This window comes from Achroia grisella, unplaced genomic scaffold (assembly GCF_030625045.1).
Source record: "Achroia grisella isolate CSIRO2021 unplaced genomic scaffold, CSIRO_AGI_Agris_v1 utg2809, whole genome shotgun sequence".
Classification (NCBI taxonomy): domain Eukaryota; kingdom Metazoa; phylum Arthropoda; class Insecta; order Lepidoptera; family Pyralidae; genus Achroia; species Achroia grisella.
The window spans coordinates 773,530-799,354 of NW_026712768.1; the positions used below are offsets into that span (position 1 = coordinate 773,530).

Consider the following 25,825-nt stretch of genomic DNA (forward strand, 5'->3'; position numbering starts at 1 on the left):
TCATTAGTAATGTGGACTAATAACCCTATTGCTGGCAAAGTACCATATCAGGCTGACCTCCATGTGGTTCCCCCTGGAAACGTGATTAATTCATGGTGGATTTTCCATGAAGGGCTAACTGCCCTCATGGCCATCTCATCATCCTTCACTCATGAACCATTCTATTATCATCCAGAAATCCAAGATATGGTCATGGGCATGAGGTCAGGTCAGTTAGACCTGACCTAATGCCCATCTCATCATCCTTCACTGATGAACCATTCTATTATCATCCAGAAATCCAAGATATGGTGCAACAAAGAAACAGCGATGTCACTTACAATTTTACGATATTCTTGCAATTTTATAAGATTACGATTTTTGGGTTGGTAACTTTTTTCTATTTCTGACTCCAAGACTCCAGGCTCCAAGCACCTTGTTAGAATTAAATGAGAATATAATACTAGAATAATATACTCTGACTTTATTTATTTTATATATAAAATTCTCGTGTCACAGTTTTCGTTCCCATACTCCTCCGAAACGGCTTGACCGATTCTCATGAAATTTTGTGAGCGTATTGAATAGGTCTGAGAATCGGCCAACATCTATTTTTCATCCCCCTAAATGTCAGGGATAGGCCACCCCTAAATTTTTTATTTTATTTTAAGGCAAAACAACGTTTGCCGGGACAGCTAGTAGTATTAAAATTAAAGACAAAATTGGAGTCTTGTCGTAAAGTAGCAAGAGCTCCAACGACAAGAGCGTCGTTTTTAAATTATGAATTAATCATTACATAGTATAAAATAAAGTCGCTGTCGCTGTCTGTCCGTCTCTATTTAAGCTTAAATCTTTAAAACTACGCAACGGATTTTGAAGCGGTTTTTTTTAATAGATAATAGTGATTCACTAGGAATTTATATATATAATACATGTACACCTGTGCGAAGCCGGGGCAAGTAGCTAGTAATGTATAAAACAAAGTCGCTGTCTGTCCGTCCCCTATCTTTAAAACTACGCAACGGATTTTGAAGCGGTTTTTTTTAATAGATAGAGTGATTCAAGAGGAAGGTTTATATGTATAATATATGTACACCCGTGCGAAGTCGGGGCGAGTAGCTAGTTAAGATATATATATATATATATATAGAAGCGGGGACAAGATAAATAATGTACCGTCCATTCCAGCCTCGACTTGATCTCCCATCACTCGTGTCCCCCCCCCCCCCCTGTCAACCCCTGCAGCACCCCCTGCTGTGTGCTGATACTTTCTCATTCTCCGTAATAGAGTAACGCGCTATGATCTATGTTAGTCTTTGTTCAACACCTGATACCTGTCCGTGATATATCGTCCTCAGCGCATTTTGAAACGGGTTGTTCACGACACGAAATGATGTTTTTCCTGTTTGAATTTATCTTTATTTTTATATTCGGTGTTTTTATATTATATTTCAAAGGTGATGCTTGTGTGTGTGTGTATTTATGTTTGTGTGTGTGTGTGTAGTGTGTGTGTGTGTGTATCTATGTGTGAGAGAGAAACTTAAATATTAATACCAAAACATATATATATATATACATATATGTACATATATATGTAATTTTGTAAACATACATATTTGTTACCTAAACTCTGTAGACGTCCGTGGTGTATACATACGAGTATATATAAGAGGCATGCGATAATCAACATAGAACCGCTACGTACTCATTCATTATTGCAATCAGATAATATTGTCAGCGCTATGAATTTTAAGTATTTCTACAAAAACATTATTATCGTTAACGAACCCTTAAATTTCATAGTAAGCTTTTTTACAAAAGGAAATGTTTAATACGACATTTAAGATTTATTTTCAGTCAGATTTATAACAGACTCTGATATTTTGTTGTAAAACCTTACGCAATTACCGTAAAACGAATTACTAAATTTAGTTAAACGACATTTAGGTAAGGTAATAAAATCCTATAATATTATATAAAAGACTTGGTATAAAACATTTTTTTTTATTAATAAAGAGATTGCTAGGATGTAGCGCTAACCCAGAAGAATTCTATTCTATTCTTCAATTCGAAATTGAAGAATCCGGGGTTGTCTTTCTCAGAGAATAGTATTTACACTTCTTCATCGATTCTTACTTGACTATCCACATAAAAAAGACGTGCAAACCACAGATAACATAATACTAGCAAACTTCAGATGTAATTTGGCCACTTTTTCACATTATCCGTCAATGTCGAGGGTAGAAAGAGGGTGTGTTTTCGGATAAATTACTCATCAATTTACTACCGCCCCATAGGGGCACGTATAGACAGCAGATGGCAATTGGTGTACATTGGTAGTGAATTATAGCATACCATATCCGTTTTATTATATTGTGTACTTATTAGGACTAATACAGACTATGCGAGTGGCTTTTAAAATATATACAACCCTAAATTTTCACCCTTCTACCACCAACCCCTATTTTTTAAAAGCGATATTAATACCTAAATTAAAATAATAATATCTTCACACAGCACAACCTCTCCCACACTTGGCCAAGGCCCATGTAGGTGAGTATTACCTTCTTTTAAATATATAAAACAAGAGAAAAAATGAAAAAATAATAATAATATTTCAGGACAATTGACACTACGCCATCTAGTCCCAAGCTAAGCAGAGCTTGTGTTATTGGTACTAGAAAACTGATACAAATAAATACATGGATACATTTTTTTGTAAATGCATACATATATTATACATAGAAAACACCCAGACCGATACAAACAATCATACTCATGAATACAAATATTTGTGTCGTGCGAGGAATCGAACCCACGACCATCGGATAATACAGCGGTGTGCTAAAACACTAGACCACCGAGGCTGTCGAAATAAAATGGCAAAACAACGTTTGCCGGAACAGTTAGTATTATATAAATGAAGTAATTAGCATTGATAATAGAATAGAAAATCACTTATTCAAATAAACTTACATTAAAGCATTTTTGAATAGTCATTACATATTTTTAATCTACCGCTCATTCGGAAAGCTGTCTCATCACAAGAAGATCGAGCAAGAAACTCGCGTGTTGCTCTTTTAAATAATTTTGTTATTACTTTACATTTTTAAGTTTAAGTGTGTACAAACCATCAATTAGCACTAATTCAATTAAATACTCAAATAGAAAAAATATTGACTATGTAACCAACTGGTTAAATAATTAATAAGAGGGAATCAGTCATAGTGATTAGAGCAGACCAGTCCCTACAAGCAGGATCCGTTCACGAGTATGACGGATGAGCCAGCCATCACTGCGCTCGAACATATTTTAGGGAGCCCAATGACCCGGCCCACCACGCAGCCACAAGTCTGGACATTTTAGTGAGCATGACAAAAAATAAAAATAAAAATTACCTGTTACTGTTGTATCATCGTGATTCATCTACTACTATATTACTACCTTAGTTCCGACAGTCGCGGGTTCATAAGCTAAAATGGTCTCTTGAATAAACGAATTTTGATTCATATTGAGTGTTTCAAAATATTTATGTATTGATTTGTTACAGCGCAAACAACAACTCCAAATGCGACGACGTTCCAACATGTCCTGCCTCTGACGGTCACGCGGGCGGAGCTGGGAGGCGAGCTGAAGTGTATAGTCTCATCGGCGGCGTTAGACGAACCAATTGTGAGAAAAGTGTTACTAGACGTGGAAGGTTAGTTGATATTATATTAATTTGACCAAATTATATACTTAATTATTATTAATTCAAAATAATATATTTGATTAAGTTACTAGCTGTGCCCGTGACTTCGTCCGTGTGGACTAGTGACCTTGATCAAAGAAAGAAATAGTATTTAATAATCTAACTGAAAATTAAAAAATAGTTCATGGATATTTCTTAGCAAAGCTTCAAAAATTAATGTCCTGACGAAGTTTCATCCCCAATTTTATTTTTAACATTTTCACAAACTTTGATTGTCACATTTATTTACACTTAATCAACAGCCTAAAGATATGTTTTAAGCTTTTAGCTTTAAAAATGACGATACCATTCATACAATCTTTCATCCCTATTTTCAACCCCTTACAACCCTTTTTATTTTTATATCTAATCAACAAACTAAATAATATTTTTTAAGCTTCTAGCTTTAAAAACGACGATATTTCTGTACAACACTTCATTGCCCCTTTCAACCACTTACAACCCTTTTTCGGATTTTTATAATATTAGTTAGGATTAATGACGTGGTTACAAATATAAGCACACAGCTAGTGACGTCCATCTTATTACTAGACTATCATAACAGATAAAAAAAAACATTTCACAAGTTCGTATTAAATTGTAGTGTTTGTGACAACTTTTAAGTTTCTATTACCACTATATCTTGTAACTGAAATTTAAACTACACTGCAAGTATAATTCATGTTAACTGAAGTACACTTTTGACAAGTGTGACAAATCGAACCTGCGACCATTGTAAGTAAGACGGTGTGCTTTACCTCTATACCACCGAGAAATATTAACACTTGTTTATTTAACAGAAAAGTCTACACAATACAAATACTTAGAGAGCACATCAAGTAAACCGAGCTAACGTCAGCAGACAAGTGATCTCTTGCAGTTTTTTTCTCTTATCACATTCAGAGAGCGCTGTTCTATAATTACGGCCATTAATTAAATAGTATCAGGGCAGTTCTTAATGAAAATTTATTCGCTTGCCAAATTAAACAGGAAAAAGTCGGCGAGTTAAGGGGAATCAAAATTAACGCTTAATTTGGATTTCAGGGTGGAAATTTTATGGGTCGATTGTAAAAAATTGTGGAATTAAACTGTTGCTACATGTTTTATAGATTTACAAGCCCCTAATTGTATATTTTTGCCGACTTTCAAATAGAAGAGCTACTTTATATATCTGAGTTTTTTACTTATCCAATGTTTAACATGATAATTCATTTTAGCTCAGAAGCATTGTCATCGTAAATGAAGATCTAGATCCAGGATCTGTAATGAATTATACATAAACTATTTTTTTATACTACATAAGTGGCAAACAAGCATACGGCCCATCTGATGGTAAAGGGTTACCGTAGCCTATAGACGCCTGAAACACCAGGTGTGTCACGTGCGCGTTGCCGATCCTTAAGAAATCTTAGTATACTTCTTGATAAACCCCATACTGAAGTCTCTCGAGAAAACCTCGGCAGGAAGTTCATTCCACAATCCAAGTGTACCCGGGAGGAAGCACATTCGAAACCATTGTCCCAGAACACAGGTTACAACGTGTGGTGATCATCTGACCAGTTCAGAAGAATAGTCAACGTAGATAAACCTGTGGGCCTAATAACTGAATCACACACGAACTATAAATTGCCTTATTATTCCAGAAGACTATGGTGTTTATCTTCATACCTAATCAATAACTAATGAATTTGTTTCATCATTAATGTATGAGTATACTAATATTATAAAGTTGAAGAATTTGTTTTATTTGCTTCTTTGAACGCGCTAATCTCATGAACTACTTGTTCGAATTGAAAAACTATTTTGTGTTGGATAGTTCATTTGTCAGGAGGGCTTAATGCTATATAACATTACGCTACGACCGATAGGAGTGAGGCTGCAATGAAAAATATTGCTGAAGGTGGGGAAATGAAACGCAGACGAAGTTGCGCGGGTTATATAGTTTGTTATGTACCATAGGTGTATAAATCTATACTAATATTAATTATTATTTTAATCATCGTCCACTCCTGGACATAGGCCTCCCTCAAAGATCTCCACGACTATGTGTCCTGCGCTGCTCTCATCTATCGCCTTCCAGCGATCTTGACCAGATCGTTGGTCTACCTTGCTGGAGGCCTTCCCATGCTGCATCTTCCGGTCCGTGATCGCCACACGAGGACTTTATTGCATCAACGGCCATCTGTCCTACGAGCTATGTGCCCTGGTCATTGCCACATCAGTGTCGCAATTTCGGTCACTCTGGTTCCTCTGCGGATCTGATTCGATCACGCAGAGAAACTCCAAGCATAGCCCTCTTTACCCTCTGAGTGACTCTGAGCTTGTTCACGAGGCCCATAGTTAGCGACCACGTCTCAATGCCGTAAGTCATCACTGGCAACACATTGGCCGTAAACCTTCGTCTTGAGACACTGCGGAAATTTGGACGAAAAGATATATCGGAGCTTCCCGAACGCTGCCCATCCGAGTTGGATTCAACGATTGACCTGTTTCTCTAAATTAGACCTACCTAGCTGGATATTTTGCCCTTATTAATAATATTTATTCGTGGATAATTAATTTCAGTCATGCATACAACGAATGTCCTATTAATTAAAGTTTTAATCACAAATTCGTCTATATTCATCCAACACTCCCTTGTCTCGTTCAATTAATTTAATCTGTTTAAATTTCTTTTCGCCTAAAATACTTTCTTTCCAAGGATATTTCACTTACATTTTCTCGGAATTAGTTACCTTAACTCACTTAACTTAGACAAAAATATACTATGACTTGAATGGAATAATTTTGGCAGATTTCTTTTGCAGATCTGTAAGATAAGTTACTTTTTTTAATTCAATTGATAGTAATACAATATATTGAAGGTTTCTCGAAAGCGTTTTATTAACGTGAAATGTAATAATGACGGGATCTGTGGATAACGGTTTAACACACCGTCTAACTACCGATGGTCGCGGGTTCGATTCCTCGCACGGTGCAAACATTTGTATTCATGACTATGATTGTTTGTATCGCTCTGGGTGTTTTCTATCTATATTTTAGCAATGGTACTATTAGTCCACGTCACTTACATTCCACTACCCTTAACGAATATTAAATATCATTTTGCGTAAAGTAAACAAATATATTATAAAGGTCAAGTCTACAAACTTAGACCCAAATTTGAAGCGTGGGCTACTAATAAAGCGTGGGCTACTAATAATCGACTTGCTTACGTCAAACGGAAATACTCGAATATTTAGACTATTACTTGTCATTGATAGTGCTGGTATGATATTGGGTTTTAACAGGGATGGACTTAAACTTGAACAGGTATAAGTTTTTTTTTATACCGTTGCATATAATGTATAAGGTGGGAATGTAATGCGTAGGAATGAAGATCATATCCTAAAGACAGTGTTACATATGAATGTGGATGGTTATAAGGGTAGAAGAAGACCGAAAAAGAGATGAATGGACTGTGTGAAAGATGATATGGTGAGAAAGGGAGTAAATAACGAGATGACTGCGAACAGAGATGAATGGAAAAGAAAAACATATTACGACGACCACAAATAAATGGGATAAGGAAGAAGCAGATGATGATGAGTGTAGAAATTTGAAATCTGACTATGCGGCATGTATTATTATTATTAAAATGACACAGTTATAGGTTCAAATCGGGTAGTAAATGGATCTCCTTTTTTAAATCTATAAAAAACTAAGTGTAACTAAGAAAAACACTATAAATTTGCTCACTAAGTTATTGTAGGACATAACACTAATAAATAAAACCTCCAATTAATTAATACCCTGGATACAAGGCTGGTGGTAGTAAAATATAGCGAATCTACCCCCTATATTTTACATATAAGGGCACATTAAGCCATCACTTAACTAACTCCGGTACTACACTGGCGAGCAATTTTCAGGGCCCACCCGATAAATTGCGAGAGCGTATAGCTAATAAGTGGCAAGATAGTGTATCATAGAGATGGGTGCATGTCGATAGGTTTGTTATCGATAAACTTGGACATTTATGACCTCTTATAAACTGATGTTGTTTTATGACCCAATAACACTTGTGTAGGGTTTCAATGCTGTGAAATCTATTGGTAATTGTATTGTATTGAATAGAGTTACGGTTTTATTAGAGTTAAAAGTTAAATGTCTTTAACGGATTCGGTTATCTAGCGGTTTAGCAACTCTTACACACAGAGACACTACACATAGATAGAGAGGCAATTCAAATCTTATATTAAACAATTTTTATGTAAGAAAGCCTATTACAGGATAGACGAGTTCATAGATGACAACATATCAAGTAAATAATTAGTTTATTAGCATACAACGTTATAATTTGTTTATCTCATTGCTTTTTTGATTCAATTATTTTAGAAATATGAAAGCGTAGCGGTTTTTGTATTGATTGCCGCATGCATTCTTATGTGAAATGTGAATACTATAACCATCAGATGGCAATTGTGAGTAGCTATGACGTGGTCTGGTGTTTTGAGTAGTCATGCTCACTAAAATGTCCAGACTTGTGGCGGCGTGGTGGGCCGGGTCATTGGGCTCCCTAAAATATGGTCGAGTGCAATGGTGGCTGGCTCATCCGTCATACTCGTGAACGGGTGCTGCTTGTGTGGACTGGTCTGCTCTAATCACTATGACTTATTTTCTCTTATTGATTGTTTAACCAGTTGTTGTATATAGAATGTTTTTTTTATTTTATTATTTCATTGAATTAGTGCTAATCGGTGGTTTGTATTCACATACTTAAACTTAAATTGTAAGTAAGAATAAATTATTTAAAAGAGCAACACACAAGTTTCTTGCTTGTTCTTCTTGTGATGAGACAGCATTCCGAATGAGCGGTAGATTAAAAAAAAAATGTTATGACTATTCAAAAGTGCTTCAATGTAAGTTTATTTGAATAAATGATTTTCTATTCTATTCTATTCTTAGTTTTGATGGTCTTGGATTCGATTTCTCGCACTGTGCATTTGAATTCATGCGCATTATTTTTGTATCTGAATATTTACAAAGAAATATTTCTTTCAGTTGTCTAGTACCGATAACACAAGCTCGGCTTAGTTTGCTACTAGATGGCGCTGTGTAATTTTTTTTAAGTTAAATTTTTGTCTGCCTGTCTGTCCGTCTGTTTTTTCGGGCTAATCTCTTAAAAATGCCTGGACCGATTTTGACCGGACTTTTTTTTGACAGATGGCTGATGTAATAAGGAGTAACTTAGGCTAATTTTATTATAGAAATATAAAGTTAAATTCCATGCGGATGAAATCGCGGGTACAGATAGTAAATAAGATATATCGATATCGTTACATCACTAGAAGTAATAGGGTCGGACATTTTACCACCTTGCAATATCGGCAACTGAAGCCTTCAGGGCGCGAGCGATGTCCAACACGCCACCAACCCTCTCTGCACTCACTGAATTAATTCACTACCCCTCCACAGTATTATGTTTACGTTTAATACATAATCAATATTTAAGTACTAACTAATAACGCGTTTTTTTACTTAAAATATGCTAAATACTAGCTGTCCCTGTGACTTGTTCTGCATGGAATTTAACTTTATTATCCTAAAATAAAAGTAGCCTATATTACTCCTTATTATATTATCTGCCTGCCAAAAAAAGTCCCAGCAAAATCGGTCCAGCCATTTCAGAGATTAGCCGGAACAAACAGACAGACAAAAATTGTAAAAAATGTTATTTTGTTATATGTTCACCATTATTTATACACGATTATTTATATTCATATGAATGTATGTAGTAAAAAACGGTTATTTCAATCTTACAAACAGACACTTCAATTTTATTTATATGTATAGACTAGATGTATCCGCTACTTGATCCGCGTGGATTTTTTCTAAAATAAAAGTTAAGTTATTTCAAAAAAAGTCCCTTCAAAATCGGTCCAGCCATTTCAGAGATTAACCGGAACAAACAGATAGACGAAAATAGTAAAAAAATTTATTTTGGCGTATGTACCGTATTTATATTCATATGCATGTAGTAAAAAAATTTATTTCAATATTACAAACAGAGACTCCAATTTTATTTATATGTATAGATTAAACGATAATCTAGAACCACACTATTGTTATGAAACGCAATATTACATACAGACACTCCAATTTTATTTATATGTTTATATGTTAAATTAAACGATAATCTAGAACCACACTATTGTTATGAAACGCAATATTACATACAGACACTCCAATTTTATTTATATGTTTATATGTTAAATTAAACGATAATCTAGAACCACACTATTTTATTTATATGACACTCCAATTTTATTTATATGTTTATATGTTAAATTAAACGATAATCTAGAACCACACTATTGTTATGAAATGCAATATTACATACAGACACTCCAATTTGTTTATATGTTTATATGTTATATTAAACGATAATCTCGAACCAGACTATTGTTATGAAACTCCAGTACTCGTAATATATTATTAATTACTGAAGCTTTCAGCTTTCGTAATGGAAAAAATAATTTCATTTGCCAGAAATTACTCTCCCCCATATGAATCCACTTATCAAAGCCAATCGACGTACTCTGTAATTGAGATAGGTCTATCTTGAATGTTGGAGGTATAATTCTATATGCTATTTGATACGTACAATATCATATATATATAAAATTGGAGTGTCTGTTTGTAATATTGAAATAACCGTTTTTTACTACATACATGCATATGAATATAAATAATGGTGTATAATGATGTATGTAACACCAAAATAATATTTTTTTTTCTGTCTGTCTGTCTGTTTGGTCGGGATAATCTCTGAAATGACTGAACCGATTTTGACGGGTCTTTTAGCTGATGTAATAAGGAGTATCTCAGGCTACTTTTTATTTTAGAAAAATAAAGTTCCCTCACTAGTCATTATATAGTATAAAATAAAGTCGCTGTCGCTGTCTGTCCGATCCTATATATGCTTAAATCTTTAAAACTACGCAACGGATTTTGAAGCGGTTTTTTTAATAGATAGAGTGATTCAAGAGGAAGGTTTATATGTATAATACATGTACATCAGTGCGAAGCCGGGGTGGGAAGCTAGTAACCAATAAACCTCAGTCACGGAAATGAAAAATGCCCAATATAGATGCATCTTCTAAATCATATATCTTCCGCCCCAATTTTGTAGACTCAATAACACTTATTCCCAATGGCATAAAAAAATCGCAAGTCCGGGAACTATTTTACGACGCTTGTCCGACACGGCTATATAACGGGACATGATATGAGTGGAACACAGAATGGGACCCTGGGGCACTGTCCCAAGTTTTGGGTGGCGATTAGCAATGTTATGTAGAGAATACTTGGGAAACAGTCTATGTACCTTTTGTAAAAAAAAAGTAATTCAATTGAGTTTCTTGCCAGTTTCTTAGATGTAGACACCTATATAAATACACATTGAAAATAAAATTACTTTAAAAAAAAAGTAATTCAATTGAGTTTCTTGCCAGTTTCTTAGATGTAGACACCTATATAAATACACATTGGAAATAAAATGGCTTTAAAAAAAAGTAATTCAATTGAGTTTCTTGTTAGTTTGTTAGATGTAGACGCTTCAATAAATACACATTGTAAATAAAATGGCTTTAAAAAAGTAATTCAATTGAGTTTCTTGTTAGTTTGTTAGAAAAAAAATACATTGTAAATAAAATGAGTAATTTTGATCTTGTTAGTTTGTTAGATGTAGACGCCTCAATAAATACACATTGTAAATAAAATGGCTTTAAAAAAGTAATTCAATTTTCTTGTTAGTTTGTTAGATGTAGACAATAAATACACATTGTAAATAAAATGGCTTTTTTCAATTGAGTTTCGAGCCTCAATAAATACACATTGTAAATAAAATGATGAGCTCGTCAATAAATCATTGTAAATAAAATGGCTTTAAAAAAGTAATTCAATTGAGTTTCTTGTTAGTTTGTTAGATAACGCCTAATACACATTGTAAATAAAATCTTTAAAAAAGTAATTCAATTGAATAGAAACAATAAATACACATTGTAAATAAAATGGCTTTAAAAAAGTAATTCAATTGAGTTTCTTGTTAGTTTGTTAGATGTAGAGCCTCAATAAATACACATTGTAAATAAAATTTTAAAAAAGTAATTCAATTGAGTTTCTTGTTAGTTTGTTAGATGTAGACGCCTCAATAAATACACATTGTAAATAAAATGGCTTTAAAAAAGTAATTCAATTGAGTTTCTTGTTAGTTTGTTAGATGTAGACGCCTCAATAAATACACATTGTAAATAAAATGGCTTTAAAAAAGTAATTCAATTGAGTTTCTTGTTAGTTTGTTAGATGTAGACGCCTCAATAAATACACATTGTAAATAAAATGGCTTTAAAAAAGTAATTCAATTGAGTTTCTTGTTAGTTTGTTAGATGTAGACGCCTCAATAAATACACATTGTAAATAAAATGGCTTTAAAAAAGTAATTCAATTGAGTTTCTTGTTAGTTTGTTAGATGTAGACGCCTCAATAAATACACATTGTAAATAAAATGGCTTTAAAAAAGTAATTCAATTGAGTTTCTTGTTAGTTTGTTAGATGTAGACGCCTCAATAAATACACATTGTAAATAAAATGGCTTTAAAAAAGTAATTCAATTGAGTTTCTTGTTAGTTTGTTAGATGTAGACGCCTCAATAAATACTTCTTTTAGTTTGTTAAAAAGTAACAATTGAGTAATTTTCTTGTTAGTTTGTTAGATGTAGACGCCTCAATAAATACACATTGTAAATAAAATGGCTTTAAAAAAGTAATTCAATTGAGTTTCAAATAAATACACATTGTAAATAAAATCTTTTAATTCAATTGAGTTTCTTGTTAGTTTGTTAGATGTAGACGCCTCAATAAATACACATTGTAAATAAAAGGGCTTTAAAAAAGTAATTCAATTGAGTTTCTTGTTAGTTTGTTAGATAGACGCCTCAATAAATACACATTGTAAATAAAATGGCTTTAAAAAAGTAATTCAATTGAGTTTCTTGTTAGTTTGTTAGATGTAGACGCCTCAATAAATACACATTGTAAATAAAATGCTTTAAAAAAGTAATTCGAGATTGAGAAGAACTGACAATAAATACACATTGTAAACTAAAAGCTTCGTAGATGTAGACGCCTCAATAAATACACATTGTAAATAAAATGGCTTTAAAAAAGTAATTCAATTGAGTTTCTTGTTAGTTTCTTTACTATATAAAACTATATATGGTGTATAAATTATATATATATGCTGTTGATTACATGAAACAAAAAAAAATACTGTAAATGATTTTTATGGGGTTCCTTTATTATTTTCTACAACTATTGCTTTTTCTCGAGCATTATCAATCAGAAATAATATTCATTCATTTTGAATAGTCATATTTTTTTATTCTACAACTCATTACTGCAGACTCATCACAAGAAGAACGAGCAAGAAACTTGCGTGTTGCTCATTCGTGTCTGATACTTCGATACCTTGCCCCTTGAAATATACAAATTCAAATTCATAATATCTTTATTCATGTAGGTCTATTACAGACTCTTATGATATGTCAAATCTACCGTCATGATGATTGTTAACGTATTCCTTTCAAATAAATGTTGTACAAGTTTACAATAATACAGATTCATTTTTAAATTCAAATAGCCTAATCAGTATTCGTAGCCGGAACAAACCAGTCCCTACAATCGGCACCCGTTCACGAGTATGACGGATGAGCCAGCCATCATTGCACTTAAATTATAATTTTAATTAATATTACGTTACGTTACAGTGCCACCGAATAAAGCCTTCATATCGGGCGTGGGGGAACATGCAACACAAGGCACGCTACTGACTCTCATGTGCACAGCATCAGGAGCTAGACCAGCAGCCAAGATCGAGTGGTACAATGGAACGGAGAAGCTGGATCCTGAGCAGCATAACATCCATGTAAGTACTTCCCCCTTCTACTTTTAATAATAATATAGTTTTTTTTCCCAAAGTTGGGGTACATTTTACAAGGGACGGCCTCGGTGGTCCAGTGATTTAACACATTACTTCCGATGGTCGCGAGTTCGATTCCTCTCACGATACAAACATTTGTATTCATGACTATGATTGTTTGTATCGATCTGGGTGTTTTCTGTGTATATTATGTATGTATTTACAGAAATATATATATCTATTTATTTGTATGAGTTATCTAGTACCTATAACATAAGCTTTAGTTAGCTTAACTTGGGTCTAGAAGGCGGTGTGTGAATGTTTGTATTTACAAAGAAATAATAATATCTATATATTTATATCAGTTGTCTAATACCCATAACACAAGCTCTGCTTATTGTGTAGATGGCGCTGTGTTTATTGTCCAGGGTTATTTATTTACTCTGTTTGCAATTCAAATTCAAATTCAAAACATCTTTATTCATATAGGTCTATTACAGACTCTTATGATTAGTCAAATCTACCGTCAGTTCGGAATGATTTCGAGATGAGAAGAACTGACAAGAAACTCAGCTCTTAATCTTTTCAAATGAGTTTATACAGGATTAGAGAACTTATCTATAATAATAATAATAATAATTAACTTATTTACCAACATTGTTTTATGTATTTTTTTTTTAAATAAATTTTGTACATACAGTGGACCCGCGGTTATCCGACAATCGTTTTGCAGGGTAGTGTCGCACAATCGAATTTGTCGGATCATAGAGGGGGCCTAAGGGGTCCCCTATAGTCCGGATTTTTTTTACAAAAGAGTACCTTGTAATCCGACAAATTACAGGTCCAGTGATAAGTTCTATGTTATATATGTATGTATATGCACTTTGAAGTACAAATATTACTTCATTATGTATGTTAACTACTAAAAGATTCGTTATGAATTAGGTGGTCTAAAATATCACCTGTTTCTTGAATTGTCAGTGTTTTGTGCTTTCGCTTCTGAACTGATAGGCAATACATAATGAAAAAAGGCAGTAAACAATGAACACCACTATCTTCATCACATGGAAGTAGTCAAATTCAACTAAGCAATCATAATCAAATACGCGTCGAGTATAACAGTGGTGACATATACAAGACTAGGTCAAACTTGTTCAATCATGCATTAGCGACTGTTTAGAGCGGGAACTATGTTCAAAATCTACCCTATACCATCGTAAGCACAGATTATTATATTAAAGTCCGTTAGTTTTCTGTTCCCGCGTCTTTCCTTCCCCTCCCTTAACTAGTAACAAACTGACCGTACAGCGGCCTTGACGCGCGCGCGCATTTTTTGTGAATTGAAATAAATTAGAACTGGAAACCTATTGTGTTAAACCTACTGTGAAAGTGTGTGAAAGTTAGCGAAGATATCTTCGAGACCCTGAAGCCAAAGAAATCCGCAGAACCATACAGGTACGCCAGACACACTAAATCCCCCTATATATTCCCTAACATTTACTTAACATGGTAGCAGAGTAGTTTCCCAAACAGCGACGATTGTCAAAAAAGATTCAATAATAAATAATAGACCATGTCGGATTACAAAGGGGGCCGGATAAGACAGGGGCCGGATTACCGCGGGTCTACTGTATTTAGAATAATACAGATTATGTGTTGAATATATCAATAAACTACACCTATATGTTGTCAACCTACTTACGTCGTAGCAGATTGAGGGAAGCTTTATAATTCAATTACCTTTCATAATTTACTCCATCGAGTCCTATATATTCGCCTCTTATATGACAAAAGGGATATTACGACATCTTCACGAAATCATTCCCAATAGGAATTACACGGAGAGCTGATCTATTACTTTTTGTGCTCAATGTAACATGTAATGTATCTATGTATTCTATGTTTTACATTAGTATCCCAATAGCGTTTTGTTATTATTTATATTGTGAGATATATCAAATCATATCATAAACAACCGCCTGGGTAGTCTAGCTATTCAAAGAGGGAACGCTGGTTTAATCTTCATGACGTTGCCTAAAAATTTATAATATATTTTAGTATCATATTACATTTTTTTAAGCTTTTTAATTTTATGTTCTTAGATGGCGTTGTGTTATTATTTGTATTGTCCTGAGATATATCAAATCAAATCATATCATATCACATCACATCACATCACATCACATCACATAACATCACATCATATCATATCATAGAAATAGAAATAATCTTTATTCCACTAAACTTAATATAAGCACTTTTGAATAGTATTTTTTTTTATTCTACCGCTCATTCGGAATACAAACTCATCAAGAAGAATGAGCAAGAAACTTGTGTGTTGCTCTGATATCGTATCGTATCGTATCAAATTTCATGTAGGACTTGTAGCCGCTTATGAACGTTAAATTTTTAATATTATAATTAAATTTTTTTCCCTACGATCCAGTCTAGATCCAATTGAGAAGAACTGGCAAGAAACTCAATTGAATTACTTTTTTTTTAAAAGCCAGTTTATTTACATTGTGTATTTATATATGTGTCTATGTCTAACATTAAATGAAAATCCCGTGCATGAACAACTATTGCCATGCACGCTCGTCATTCAAGTAATCGTTATAGTAATATCACACACATATGACATTACATCACATCATATCATATATTATACTAGCTGTCCCGGCAAACGATGTTTAGCCTTAAAATAAAATAAAATTTAAGGGTGGACTACCCCTAACATTTAGGGGGATGAAAAATAGATGTTGGCCGATTCTTGGACCTACTGAATACGCTCACAAAATTTCATGAGAATCGGTCAAGACGTTTCGGAGGAGTATGGGAACGAAAACTGTGACACGAGAATTTTATATATAAGATTAATCTAACGTTAATTTACTTAAACATTCACGTTATTCACGTAGGGTTCCGTATCTGCTGATAAATTCATACCGTTTCCTTCAGACGGTGTTGCCAGTTATTACCAGCTTTAACCGGTTATTGCCAACACTCGCCATCCAGAGTTATTGGGTAATCTTGGGGGATACTTTTATACGTCTTTGGCAACTAGATGTTTAATAACGTCGTTATGTTTTATTGTAATGAATATCCTCGAAGCTGGTTTGTTTGTGAATTGTATCGCTTTATTATATACTAGCTGTGCCTGCGACTTCGTCTACGTGTGACCTTGACCAAATAATGAATAGAATCAATATTCTAACCCAAAAAAAGCCAAAGAAGAAAGTTTCATTGACCCAGCTTCATAAATAACATAATTTTCCATACAATCTTTCATCCCCTATTTTATTTTACTCCCTTAAGGCAAATTTATTTGCAAACTTTGAATGTCACATTTATTTATATTTAATCAACAGCCTAAAAAATAACTTTCAAGCTTCTAGCTTTAAAAATTACGATATTTCTATACAAACTTTCATCCCCCCTTTTAAACCCTTTTATCGCCGCAAAAAGTAGCCTATGTCCTTTCCCAAGGTCTATCTAGTCTATCTGTGTACCAAATTTCATGTAAATCGATCCAGTAGCTTTTGCGTGAAGAGACAGACATACAGACAAAATTACTTTCGCATTTATAATATTAGTAAGGACTAGCTACCCGCCCCTACTTCGTACGAGTGTACATGTATTATACATATAAACTTTCCTCTCAAATCACTCTATCACTTGCTAAAACTGCATTAAAATCTGTTGCGTAGTTTAAAAGATATAAGCGAATAGATAAGATAAATATAATCTTCCTGGAGGAAAGGGGATTGTTAGTAATGTGGACTGATGATCTCATTGCTAGCAATGTACCATGTCAGGTTAACCTCCACGCGGTTCCCCCTGGAAACCATCGTCATAAATTTATGGTGAATTTGTAACGATGGGCTAACTGACCTGACCTCATGCTCATCTTATCATCCTCTGATGCCTCGTTAGCGTAAACCGTTAGCGCACCATTATCATCCATAAAAAAAATATATATAGGTATATAATCTTCCTAATTCACATAAAGCCATCAAGTCCTGAGCTAACAGAGCTTGTGTTATGGTTACTAGGTACTAAGTAACTAAAATAAATACTTTTTTCTACATAATTAATATATACGACAGGGAATTCATTCCTACACGCTGGAACCTAAGTGGTCTCGTACAGTGCGGTTTCAGAGGAGCTTCCTCCAGCGTACACTTACATTGTGGAATGAACTTCCTGCCGAGGTTTTCTCACGAGATAGCACGGGGTTTTTCAAGAAGGGTATATTAAGGTTTCTTAAGGGTCGGCAACGCGCACGTGACACCCCTTGTTTTTCAGGCATACATAGGCTACGGTACCCATTTACCATCAGATGGGCCGTATGTTTACTTGCCACCATAGTAATATAAAAAAAACATAACAAAACACCCAGACAAACAAGCAGTCATATTCACGAATACAAAAGTTTTTACCATGTGAGCAATCGAACTAGCGACCATCGGAAGTAAGGCGTGCTAAATTGCTAGACCACCGACGTCAGTCGGGTATCGAACCCGTGATAACCAGGAATTGTGACAAAGTATTAAACCTCAAGATCATCAATAACATGTTATCTGATTGAACAGAGATTAAGTGCGTAGCGGTTTCTATGTTGATTGTCGCATGCCTAATCCTTGTTAATGTAAATATAATTAAAACAATATTTATTTAAAAGAGCAACACACAAGTTTCTTGCTCATTCTTCTTGTGACGATAAGACTGCATTCCGAATGAGTGGTAGAATAAAAAAAATTGTGACTATTCAAAAGTGCTTATATTAAGTTTATTTGAATAAAGATTATTTCTTTTTCATAATTTTTTGTCGCGCTAACAGCAACTTGGTAGATCTACACTTGAATAGAAACTTCATTAGGGTTACATCGCATTTTCAAATATTTAACTTGAGGGAGGGAACCCTAAATTAATTGGGGTTCCCTAATGGAATTGTTTTACTTTTGTAAAGTTTAAATGGTGTACTTTAATGCCTGTGATTTGGGTGAACGGAACTGTGTTTGGTATTCGGAAGTGGGATTTTACGTTTGATTGATTTTGTAGGGTTACGTTTTTGTGACTGTAGCTAGGTTTACATGGACAATTTATTAATTAACTAGCGATGTGCGGCCGCGTTCTTTGCCTGAAATACAGCCTATGTTATTATATGTGTAAAGTCAATTTATTTATTTTTATTTATACTCTTTATTGCACCAATTACAGAACAAAAACAAAAACAATTAAAATAGAAAATATACATTGATGCAAAAGGCGGTCTTATCGCTAAACAATCTCTTCCAGAATACCTTTAGGTGGATAGAGAAATAAAAATAAGAACAGTGTAGGTGGCCCATGTAATATTAATTTAAAAAATTAATATTAGGAGCGCCACCTACCCTAAATTATTATATTTAAAAAAAAACTGAGCGATATCTTGCCAACAAACTGTTCTACAGTTTGGCGAGTCAATGTATAAAAACAACTGTACAATTATCTTTATTAAATAAATAAAATATATATATATATATATATGTATGACGCAAATATACATAAATATATATACATATTAATACATATCTACATACACATACATATACTTAATAATGCACATATATTTGGAGAGAATGAAGGAAGATTAGTTATGAGAATAATAAGAAATTAATTCAAGGAAAAGAAAATGGGGTTTGACAGAAGCTTTGAAGCTTGCAAGTGATTGAATGCAAGAGGGAAATGAGTTCCACAACCTAATTTCTACAAATTAATTTAGATCTTCCTTCTATTATATATCTATGTTTCTAATTCAAATTCAAAATATCTTTATTCGTGTAGGTCTATTACAGACTCTTATGATATGTCAAATCTACCGTCAGTTCGGAGTGATTTCGAGATGAGAAGAACTGACAAGAAACTCAGCATGTATTCTTTTCAAATTAATAATTGATACTTATTTCAATTCCAAATTCAAATTCAAAATATCTTTATTCATGTAGGTCTATTACAGATGAGTCAAATCTACCGTCTGACAAGAAGAACTGACAAGAAACTTAGTATTCTTTTCAAATTAATAATTGATACTTATTTCAATTCCAAATTCAAAATCAAAAATCTTTATTCATGTAGGTCTATTACAGACTCATGATATGTCAAATCTACCGTCAGTTCGGAATGATTTCGAGATGAGAAGAACTGACGAGAAACTCAGCTCGTATTCTTTTCAAGTTAATATTATACATGTTTACAAATTTGAATTTTAAAATTAATCTGTATACTTGGGACTTGCTTGGAAAATTGGAAAATTGCTTTTTAATTTCAACTGGTCGAAAGTGGAACATAAAATGATCTTTGAGCAAGCAACAACATTTAAATAAAAGAGTATATATGTGTATCAAATATATGGTAGTATAATGTGTTTTTTATTTATTTAATGGCTTTTGTATGTATAATTTAAAAAATATATTAGCATTCCACACTCCTTCTCTATATAAACTATAAGTGTGCGTAATTTCATACCCCCTCCGATCGATCCCCCATCCAATTCAAACGGGGATCGATATTACGAGGGCCGAGGTTCGAACCCCTAGGGCACCACCCTCAGACTAAAGTCGTATGCGTCAGGCGAGAGTTGGCCTTCAGCCGCTCCATAAGTCCTTCCTTCAGTTTGGATTGCTATCTGCACTCGCCCCGTATCGTCCGGTGAAGCTGTAAAGGCTGCGGCCAACAGCATTAGAGTAATACGAAAAAAAAATTCATTCTCCTCAAAAAATTGTAAAAAGTTTTTGCATCACGTTTTAATATTATAAATACTAAAGTTTGTGACTATAGATAGATCTTTGTTACGCTTTTACGCAAAAACTACTGAACGGATTCTGATGAAACTTACAGTAATATAGCTCATACATCAGAATAACATGTAGGCTATAAATTTCACGTGGGTAAACCCGAGGGCACAGCTAGTATTACGAGTATATCATGATATATTAGTGATATATTAGTGGATTTCAAATATTACAAACACCAAAATCGACTCTGAAAAACAATAACTTTGTGGTTAAAATAATTCTGACTAACTCTCCGGTGATGGTAACACCGATAACAGAAATTTATTCCAAATATAAGTCTCTGGTAGGTTGCACGTTTACACTCAAGAGGTCGTGATTTCAAATACTACAAGCACCAAAATCGACTCTGAAAACCAATAACTTTGTGGGTAAAATAATTCTGACTAACTCTCCGGTGATGGTAACACCGATAACAGAAATTTATACCAAATATAAGTCTCTGGTAGGTTGCACGTTGTTATTTGAGTAAGTTAGTATAGGTAGTATATAGTTATTTGTTACTATGTGAGAGATAAATTATTTTCTAAGAAAGGCGCATATACCTATGACCCTAAATTAACCTATCTTACATTATTAATAATGCCGCTACGTTTAATTCGCCACGCGATTATATACTCTAAGTCTAGTGCAATAGAGTTGAATTCATAATACCGAGTGTACCCTTTGAAGTGACCGCGCATTGGAGTGTACAGGTTAGGGTTGTGGCAAGTGTAATTAAAATTAGCAAAGTGTATTTACCTTATTTAATAGATTAACTATATAACATAGTCTGTACATATAAATAAAATTGGAGTGTCTGTTTGTAATTTCGAAATAACCATTTTTTACTACATGCACATGAATATAAATATGGTACATACAACAAAATTTCATTTTTTACAATTTTTGTCTGTCTATCTATTTGTTCCGGCTAATCTCTGAAATGGCTGGACCGATTTTGACGGGACATTTTTAGCAGGTAGCTGATGTAATAAGAAGTAACTTAGGCTACTTTTACTTTAGAAAAATAAAGTTATATTCCACGAGGACGAAGTCGCGAGTACAGCTAGTATAAAAATAGTCGCTGGCGCTGTCTGTCCCTATGTATGGTTAAATCTTTAAAACTACACAACGGATTTTGAAGCGGCTTTTTTAATAGATAGAGTGATTCAAGAGGAAGGTATATAATACATGTACACCCGTGCGAAGCCGGGGCGAGTAGCTAGTAATATATATATATATATTGTTATTAATATAGTTAAACGGATTTTAACATGAAAACTTTTATGGTAAATAAAGGTTTTTTTTTTCTTATGTATGATAATGGAATGGTGCACCCGGCTTTCGCTGGCTGGTCACCAGTGAAGGATAACAAGATGAATATAATGTCAGATCAGTTAGCCCATCGTGACAAATTCACCATGAATCTATCATGATGGTTTCCAGGGTAAACCGCGTGGAGGTCAACCTGACATGGTACATATTTAACAATCACCTTCCCCTCGGTAAATAAGGGTATTTTTTACAGCAATTTATTCATTTTATTACACGTTTTCTGATTTAACTGGGGCCGACGGCAAGCAGTGCAAGTGTACTTTGTTAGTATAAATTCAACTCTTTCGACATTTCCACTAGGGCATTAGGCCAGTACAGTAGGTCCAGTAGGACACTAGGCCCTTGTGGAAATGTCGAGAGTCGAGAGAGTAGTGCTCTGGTCATGATCTGACTGAGAAAAAAATCGATGAAAGAAACGCGGCATTGTCGTTATGTCGTGGTACTATGCATGCATGATATGCAAATGTTAGGTTTATGTTTATAGCACAGGGGACAAACGAGCCTGCGGCTCACCTGATAAATGATTACCGCTGCCTGAGCATCATTGAATATCGGTAATTACAATCAGGTGAACTGCAATCTCGTTTGTCCCCTATACTATAAAAATTACTTGACTTACTTCTTTAAACACTTAAGGTGAGCTGCAATCTCGATTATCCCCTATACTATAAAAAGTATTTGACTTACTTCTTTAAACACTTAAATTCAGTGCAATTCTGGTCAGAAAGCAGTCAAAAACTAAAGTGTACTTGCACTAAACTTGATCAAGTAAGTGGAGCCAGTGTACGCTGCAGACTATATATCTTAACATAATACGGTTGAGGCGAATTTCGCGCGGTCCACACCGCCCACCTGCCGCCATCCAACACGGACAGAGAAACTATAGAGTCGATAACACACTTATTGCGCAAAGCCAGTCGTTACATTATATATATTTGTAACTAAAATGGCAATCATCCCGATGGTAAGTGGTAAGCGGTCTTCAGTTGAGTTTCTTGCCAGTTCTTCTCAATTGAATCTGTATGCTGAACTGGAATGTAGGGATAAAAAATTAACACAAAAAATTTGACGTTCATAAATGGCTAAAATGTCCTCAATGAATTAATGTTTTTTAATTTAATTTGAATTTGATTTAACCATCACCTATATTATTTATATAACGTTAATACACGAAATTCTAAAATACATACATATGGCGGACTTGACACCTTGCGGCATTATCTACCAGGCAACCATGGGTGATGCAGAGATAAATTTATTGACGGTGCAAATACAAATATTAATAATACATTGAAATATGTATGACTTAGTAGCTACATATATATGTATACATACATATATCATACAGAAATAGTATCTAATAATCTAACATATAATGTACAACCACTAATTATACTATATTATATATTGCATGAACAGCACCACGGTCTTATTATCTAACGCCTTTTTATCCATGCCTTGCTATTCCCGAGGACTAGGACTTTATGCCTCCTTATCCTGTAATTTCACTACTTTAATTCTTCTTCTTCTTCTTCATTAAACAAAACACACCTTTAGGAGCTTTTTAGTTTAAGAGTTACGATGCCACTTCAATTTTGTAAGAACATAAAAAGGACTTTTGCGGAGGCCGTTAAAAAAAAGGAACACAAAGATGTTTGAAGTAAACAAATGGAGTCTCTACAGACGGCAGTGTCCATTGTCCGAAGCGAGGTGGCCGGACCGCTCCAATAACTCAAATTCAATAATGTTCACAAATGAAACGTCACACTTTCCTACCGTCTACCGTCGACGAAGCAAAAGAATTTTATATTTTTCTACCAACTTCCCGCCAATATTGTTCAACTCTTCAATTTTAGACTTTATCCGTTTTTCTAGAAGTTTCATAATAGTCTATTTCATTGAGAATTATTAGCATTAGCGTAGCGATATCAAATAAGTTTGATTGGAACACATCTTGCGAGATTCTGTTTTCCTAGTACGTCATTATCATTACGTAGTATAAAACAAAGTCGCTGCCGCTGTCTGTCTGTCCCTATATATGCTTAAATCTTTAAAATTACGCAACGGATTTTGAAGCAGTTTTTTTAATTAATAGAGTGATAAAGAAAGCTTTATATATATAATACGTGTACACCCGGGTAAAACCGGGGCGAGTAGGTAGTCTAATATATAAAATTCTCGTGTCACAGGTTTCGTATACTGCTCGGAAACTGCTTGACCGATTATGATGAAATTTTATATGTATATTCAGTAGGTCTGAGAATAGGTTTATAACTAATTTATAGCCCTAAGTGTTAAGGGTGGCTCACCCCAAATAGTATTTTTTAATTTTTTAGACACAATTTATATTTTTTTATTATTTGCCATGAAAAAATACATACAACCCTAAAACTTCATCCTTTTACCACCAACCCCTATTTTTTGTTAATTGCGATTTCAATTTATGTGGCAAAACAACGTTTGCGGGGTCAGCTAGTCTAAATATATATAACTAAAAGGTGACTGATATAGTGATCTATCAACGCACAGCCCAAACCACTGGACGGATCGGGCTGAAATTTGGCATGCAGGTAGATGTTATGACGTAGACATCCGCTAAGAAAGGATTTTGATTAATTCTACCCCCAAGGGAATAAAATAGGGGATGAAAGTTTGTATGAAACTTTGTGAATTTTAAACCGACCGGACTGAGACTTTGCATGCATAAAGCTACAATGACGTAGGCATCCCCCAAGAAAGGATGTATAAATTCCACCCCTAAGGGGATAAATTAACGCGGGCAAAAGCTAGTCATGATATAAAGTTACTAGTTCAAAAGGTATGTATGTAAAGGTATAACATAACACAATTTATTAAGTGCTCCTACTTAATTACCGTTGCTTGATTATGCTGCAATATAAATAATTTTCATAAGCTTACAGGATTATTCATACGAATACGTAATTATAGGGATATTGTATCGTTATTAATATTATATACATTAATAATACAGAAAACATCTAATTGATGTCTTGTACATCTATACGAATAAAATTGGAGTGTCTGTTTGTAAAATTAAATAACCTAAGTTTTTCTACTATATACATGATCTACACTGTGATGTAAAAAGTCCCATCAAAATCGGTCCAGCCATTTCAGAGATGGGAACAAACAGATAGAATAGATAGATAAAAAATAAAAAAATGTTATTTGCGACGTACAGTATTTAAGAAGAAGTAAAACAAACAATATAACAAAGGACACATGTATCGTTACAATAAGGCGGCCTTATTGCTAAAAGCAATATTTTCAACAAAATATATAATGATAATAAAGAAAACAAATATATAATGATAATAAAGAAAATAATAATAAATATTATATGAATTAAAATTTATGTACACAATAATATTGATATATTAAACTAGATACACTTACATAAACTACATACATGTGTATAAACTAATACATAATTTGAAAGTTAAATAGAATGACACAGAAATTTGTAATCAAATAAAAATTTGTTGTTTTTCACCCTTGTAACTAAAACTTAGTTTTGCTTAGTTAGGACTAGATAACGCGTTCTGAGACCGTCCAGGGTATTATTGTTATTATATACTAACTTACTTTTTCCTCGAAGAAAAACGAGAAAAATAAAGTTAGCCTAAGTTACTCCTTATTACATCAGCTACCTGCCAAAAAAGTCCCATCAAAATCGGTCCAGCCATTTCAGAGATTAGCCGGAACAAACATACAGACAGACAGACAAAAAATTGTAAAAAAATGTTATTTTGATGTATGTACCGTATTTATATTCATATGAATAGTAAAAAACGGTTATTTCAATATTACAAACAGACACTACAATTTTATTTATATGTGTAGATGTGATGAGGTGCCGCTACTAAACTTATTTGTTTATTGTAGTATCTAGGTAGTGAGTACACATACGGAATGATTGTACTACATTAGCTTATTGGATCGTGTACTACATGCCTTATTAGAAACGCGAACAACGCGGAGATAT

The 25,825-nt window shown here is 33.8% G+C and overlaps 1 protein-coding gene across 6 annotated transcripts in view; it reads left to right on the plus strand.

Moving 5' to 3' along the window:
* Positions 1-25,825, plus strand: part of LOC131843160 (hemicentin-1) — a 581,682-nt gene that overhangs the window by 498,068 nt on the left and 57,789 nt on the right. For all 6 annotated transcript variants that reach the window (XM_059191771.1, XM_059191772.1, XM_059191767.1 and 3 more), the window contains exons 5-6: positions 3,530-3,679; positions 13,518-13,675. In XM_059191771.1, the coding sequence (XP_059047754.1) occupies positions 3,530-3,679; positions 13,518-13,675 (308 nt within the window). The remainder of the gene's footprint in view (positions 1-3,529; positions 3,680-13,517; positions 13,676-25,825) is intronic.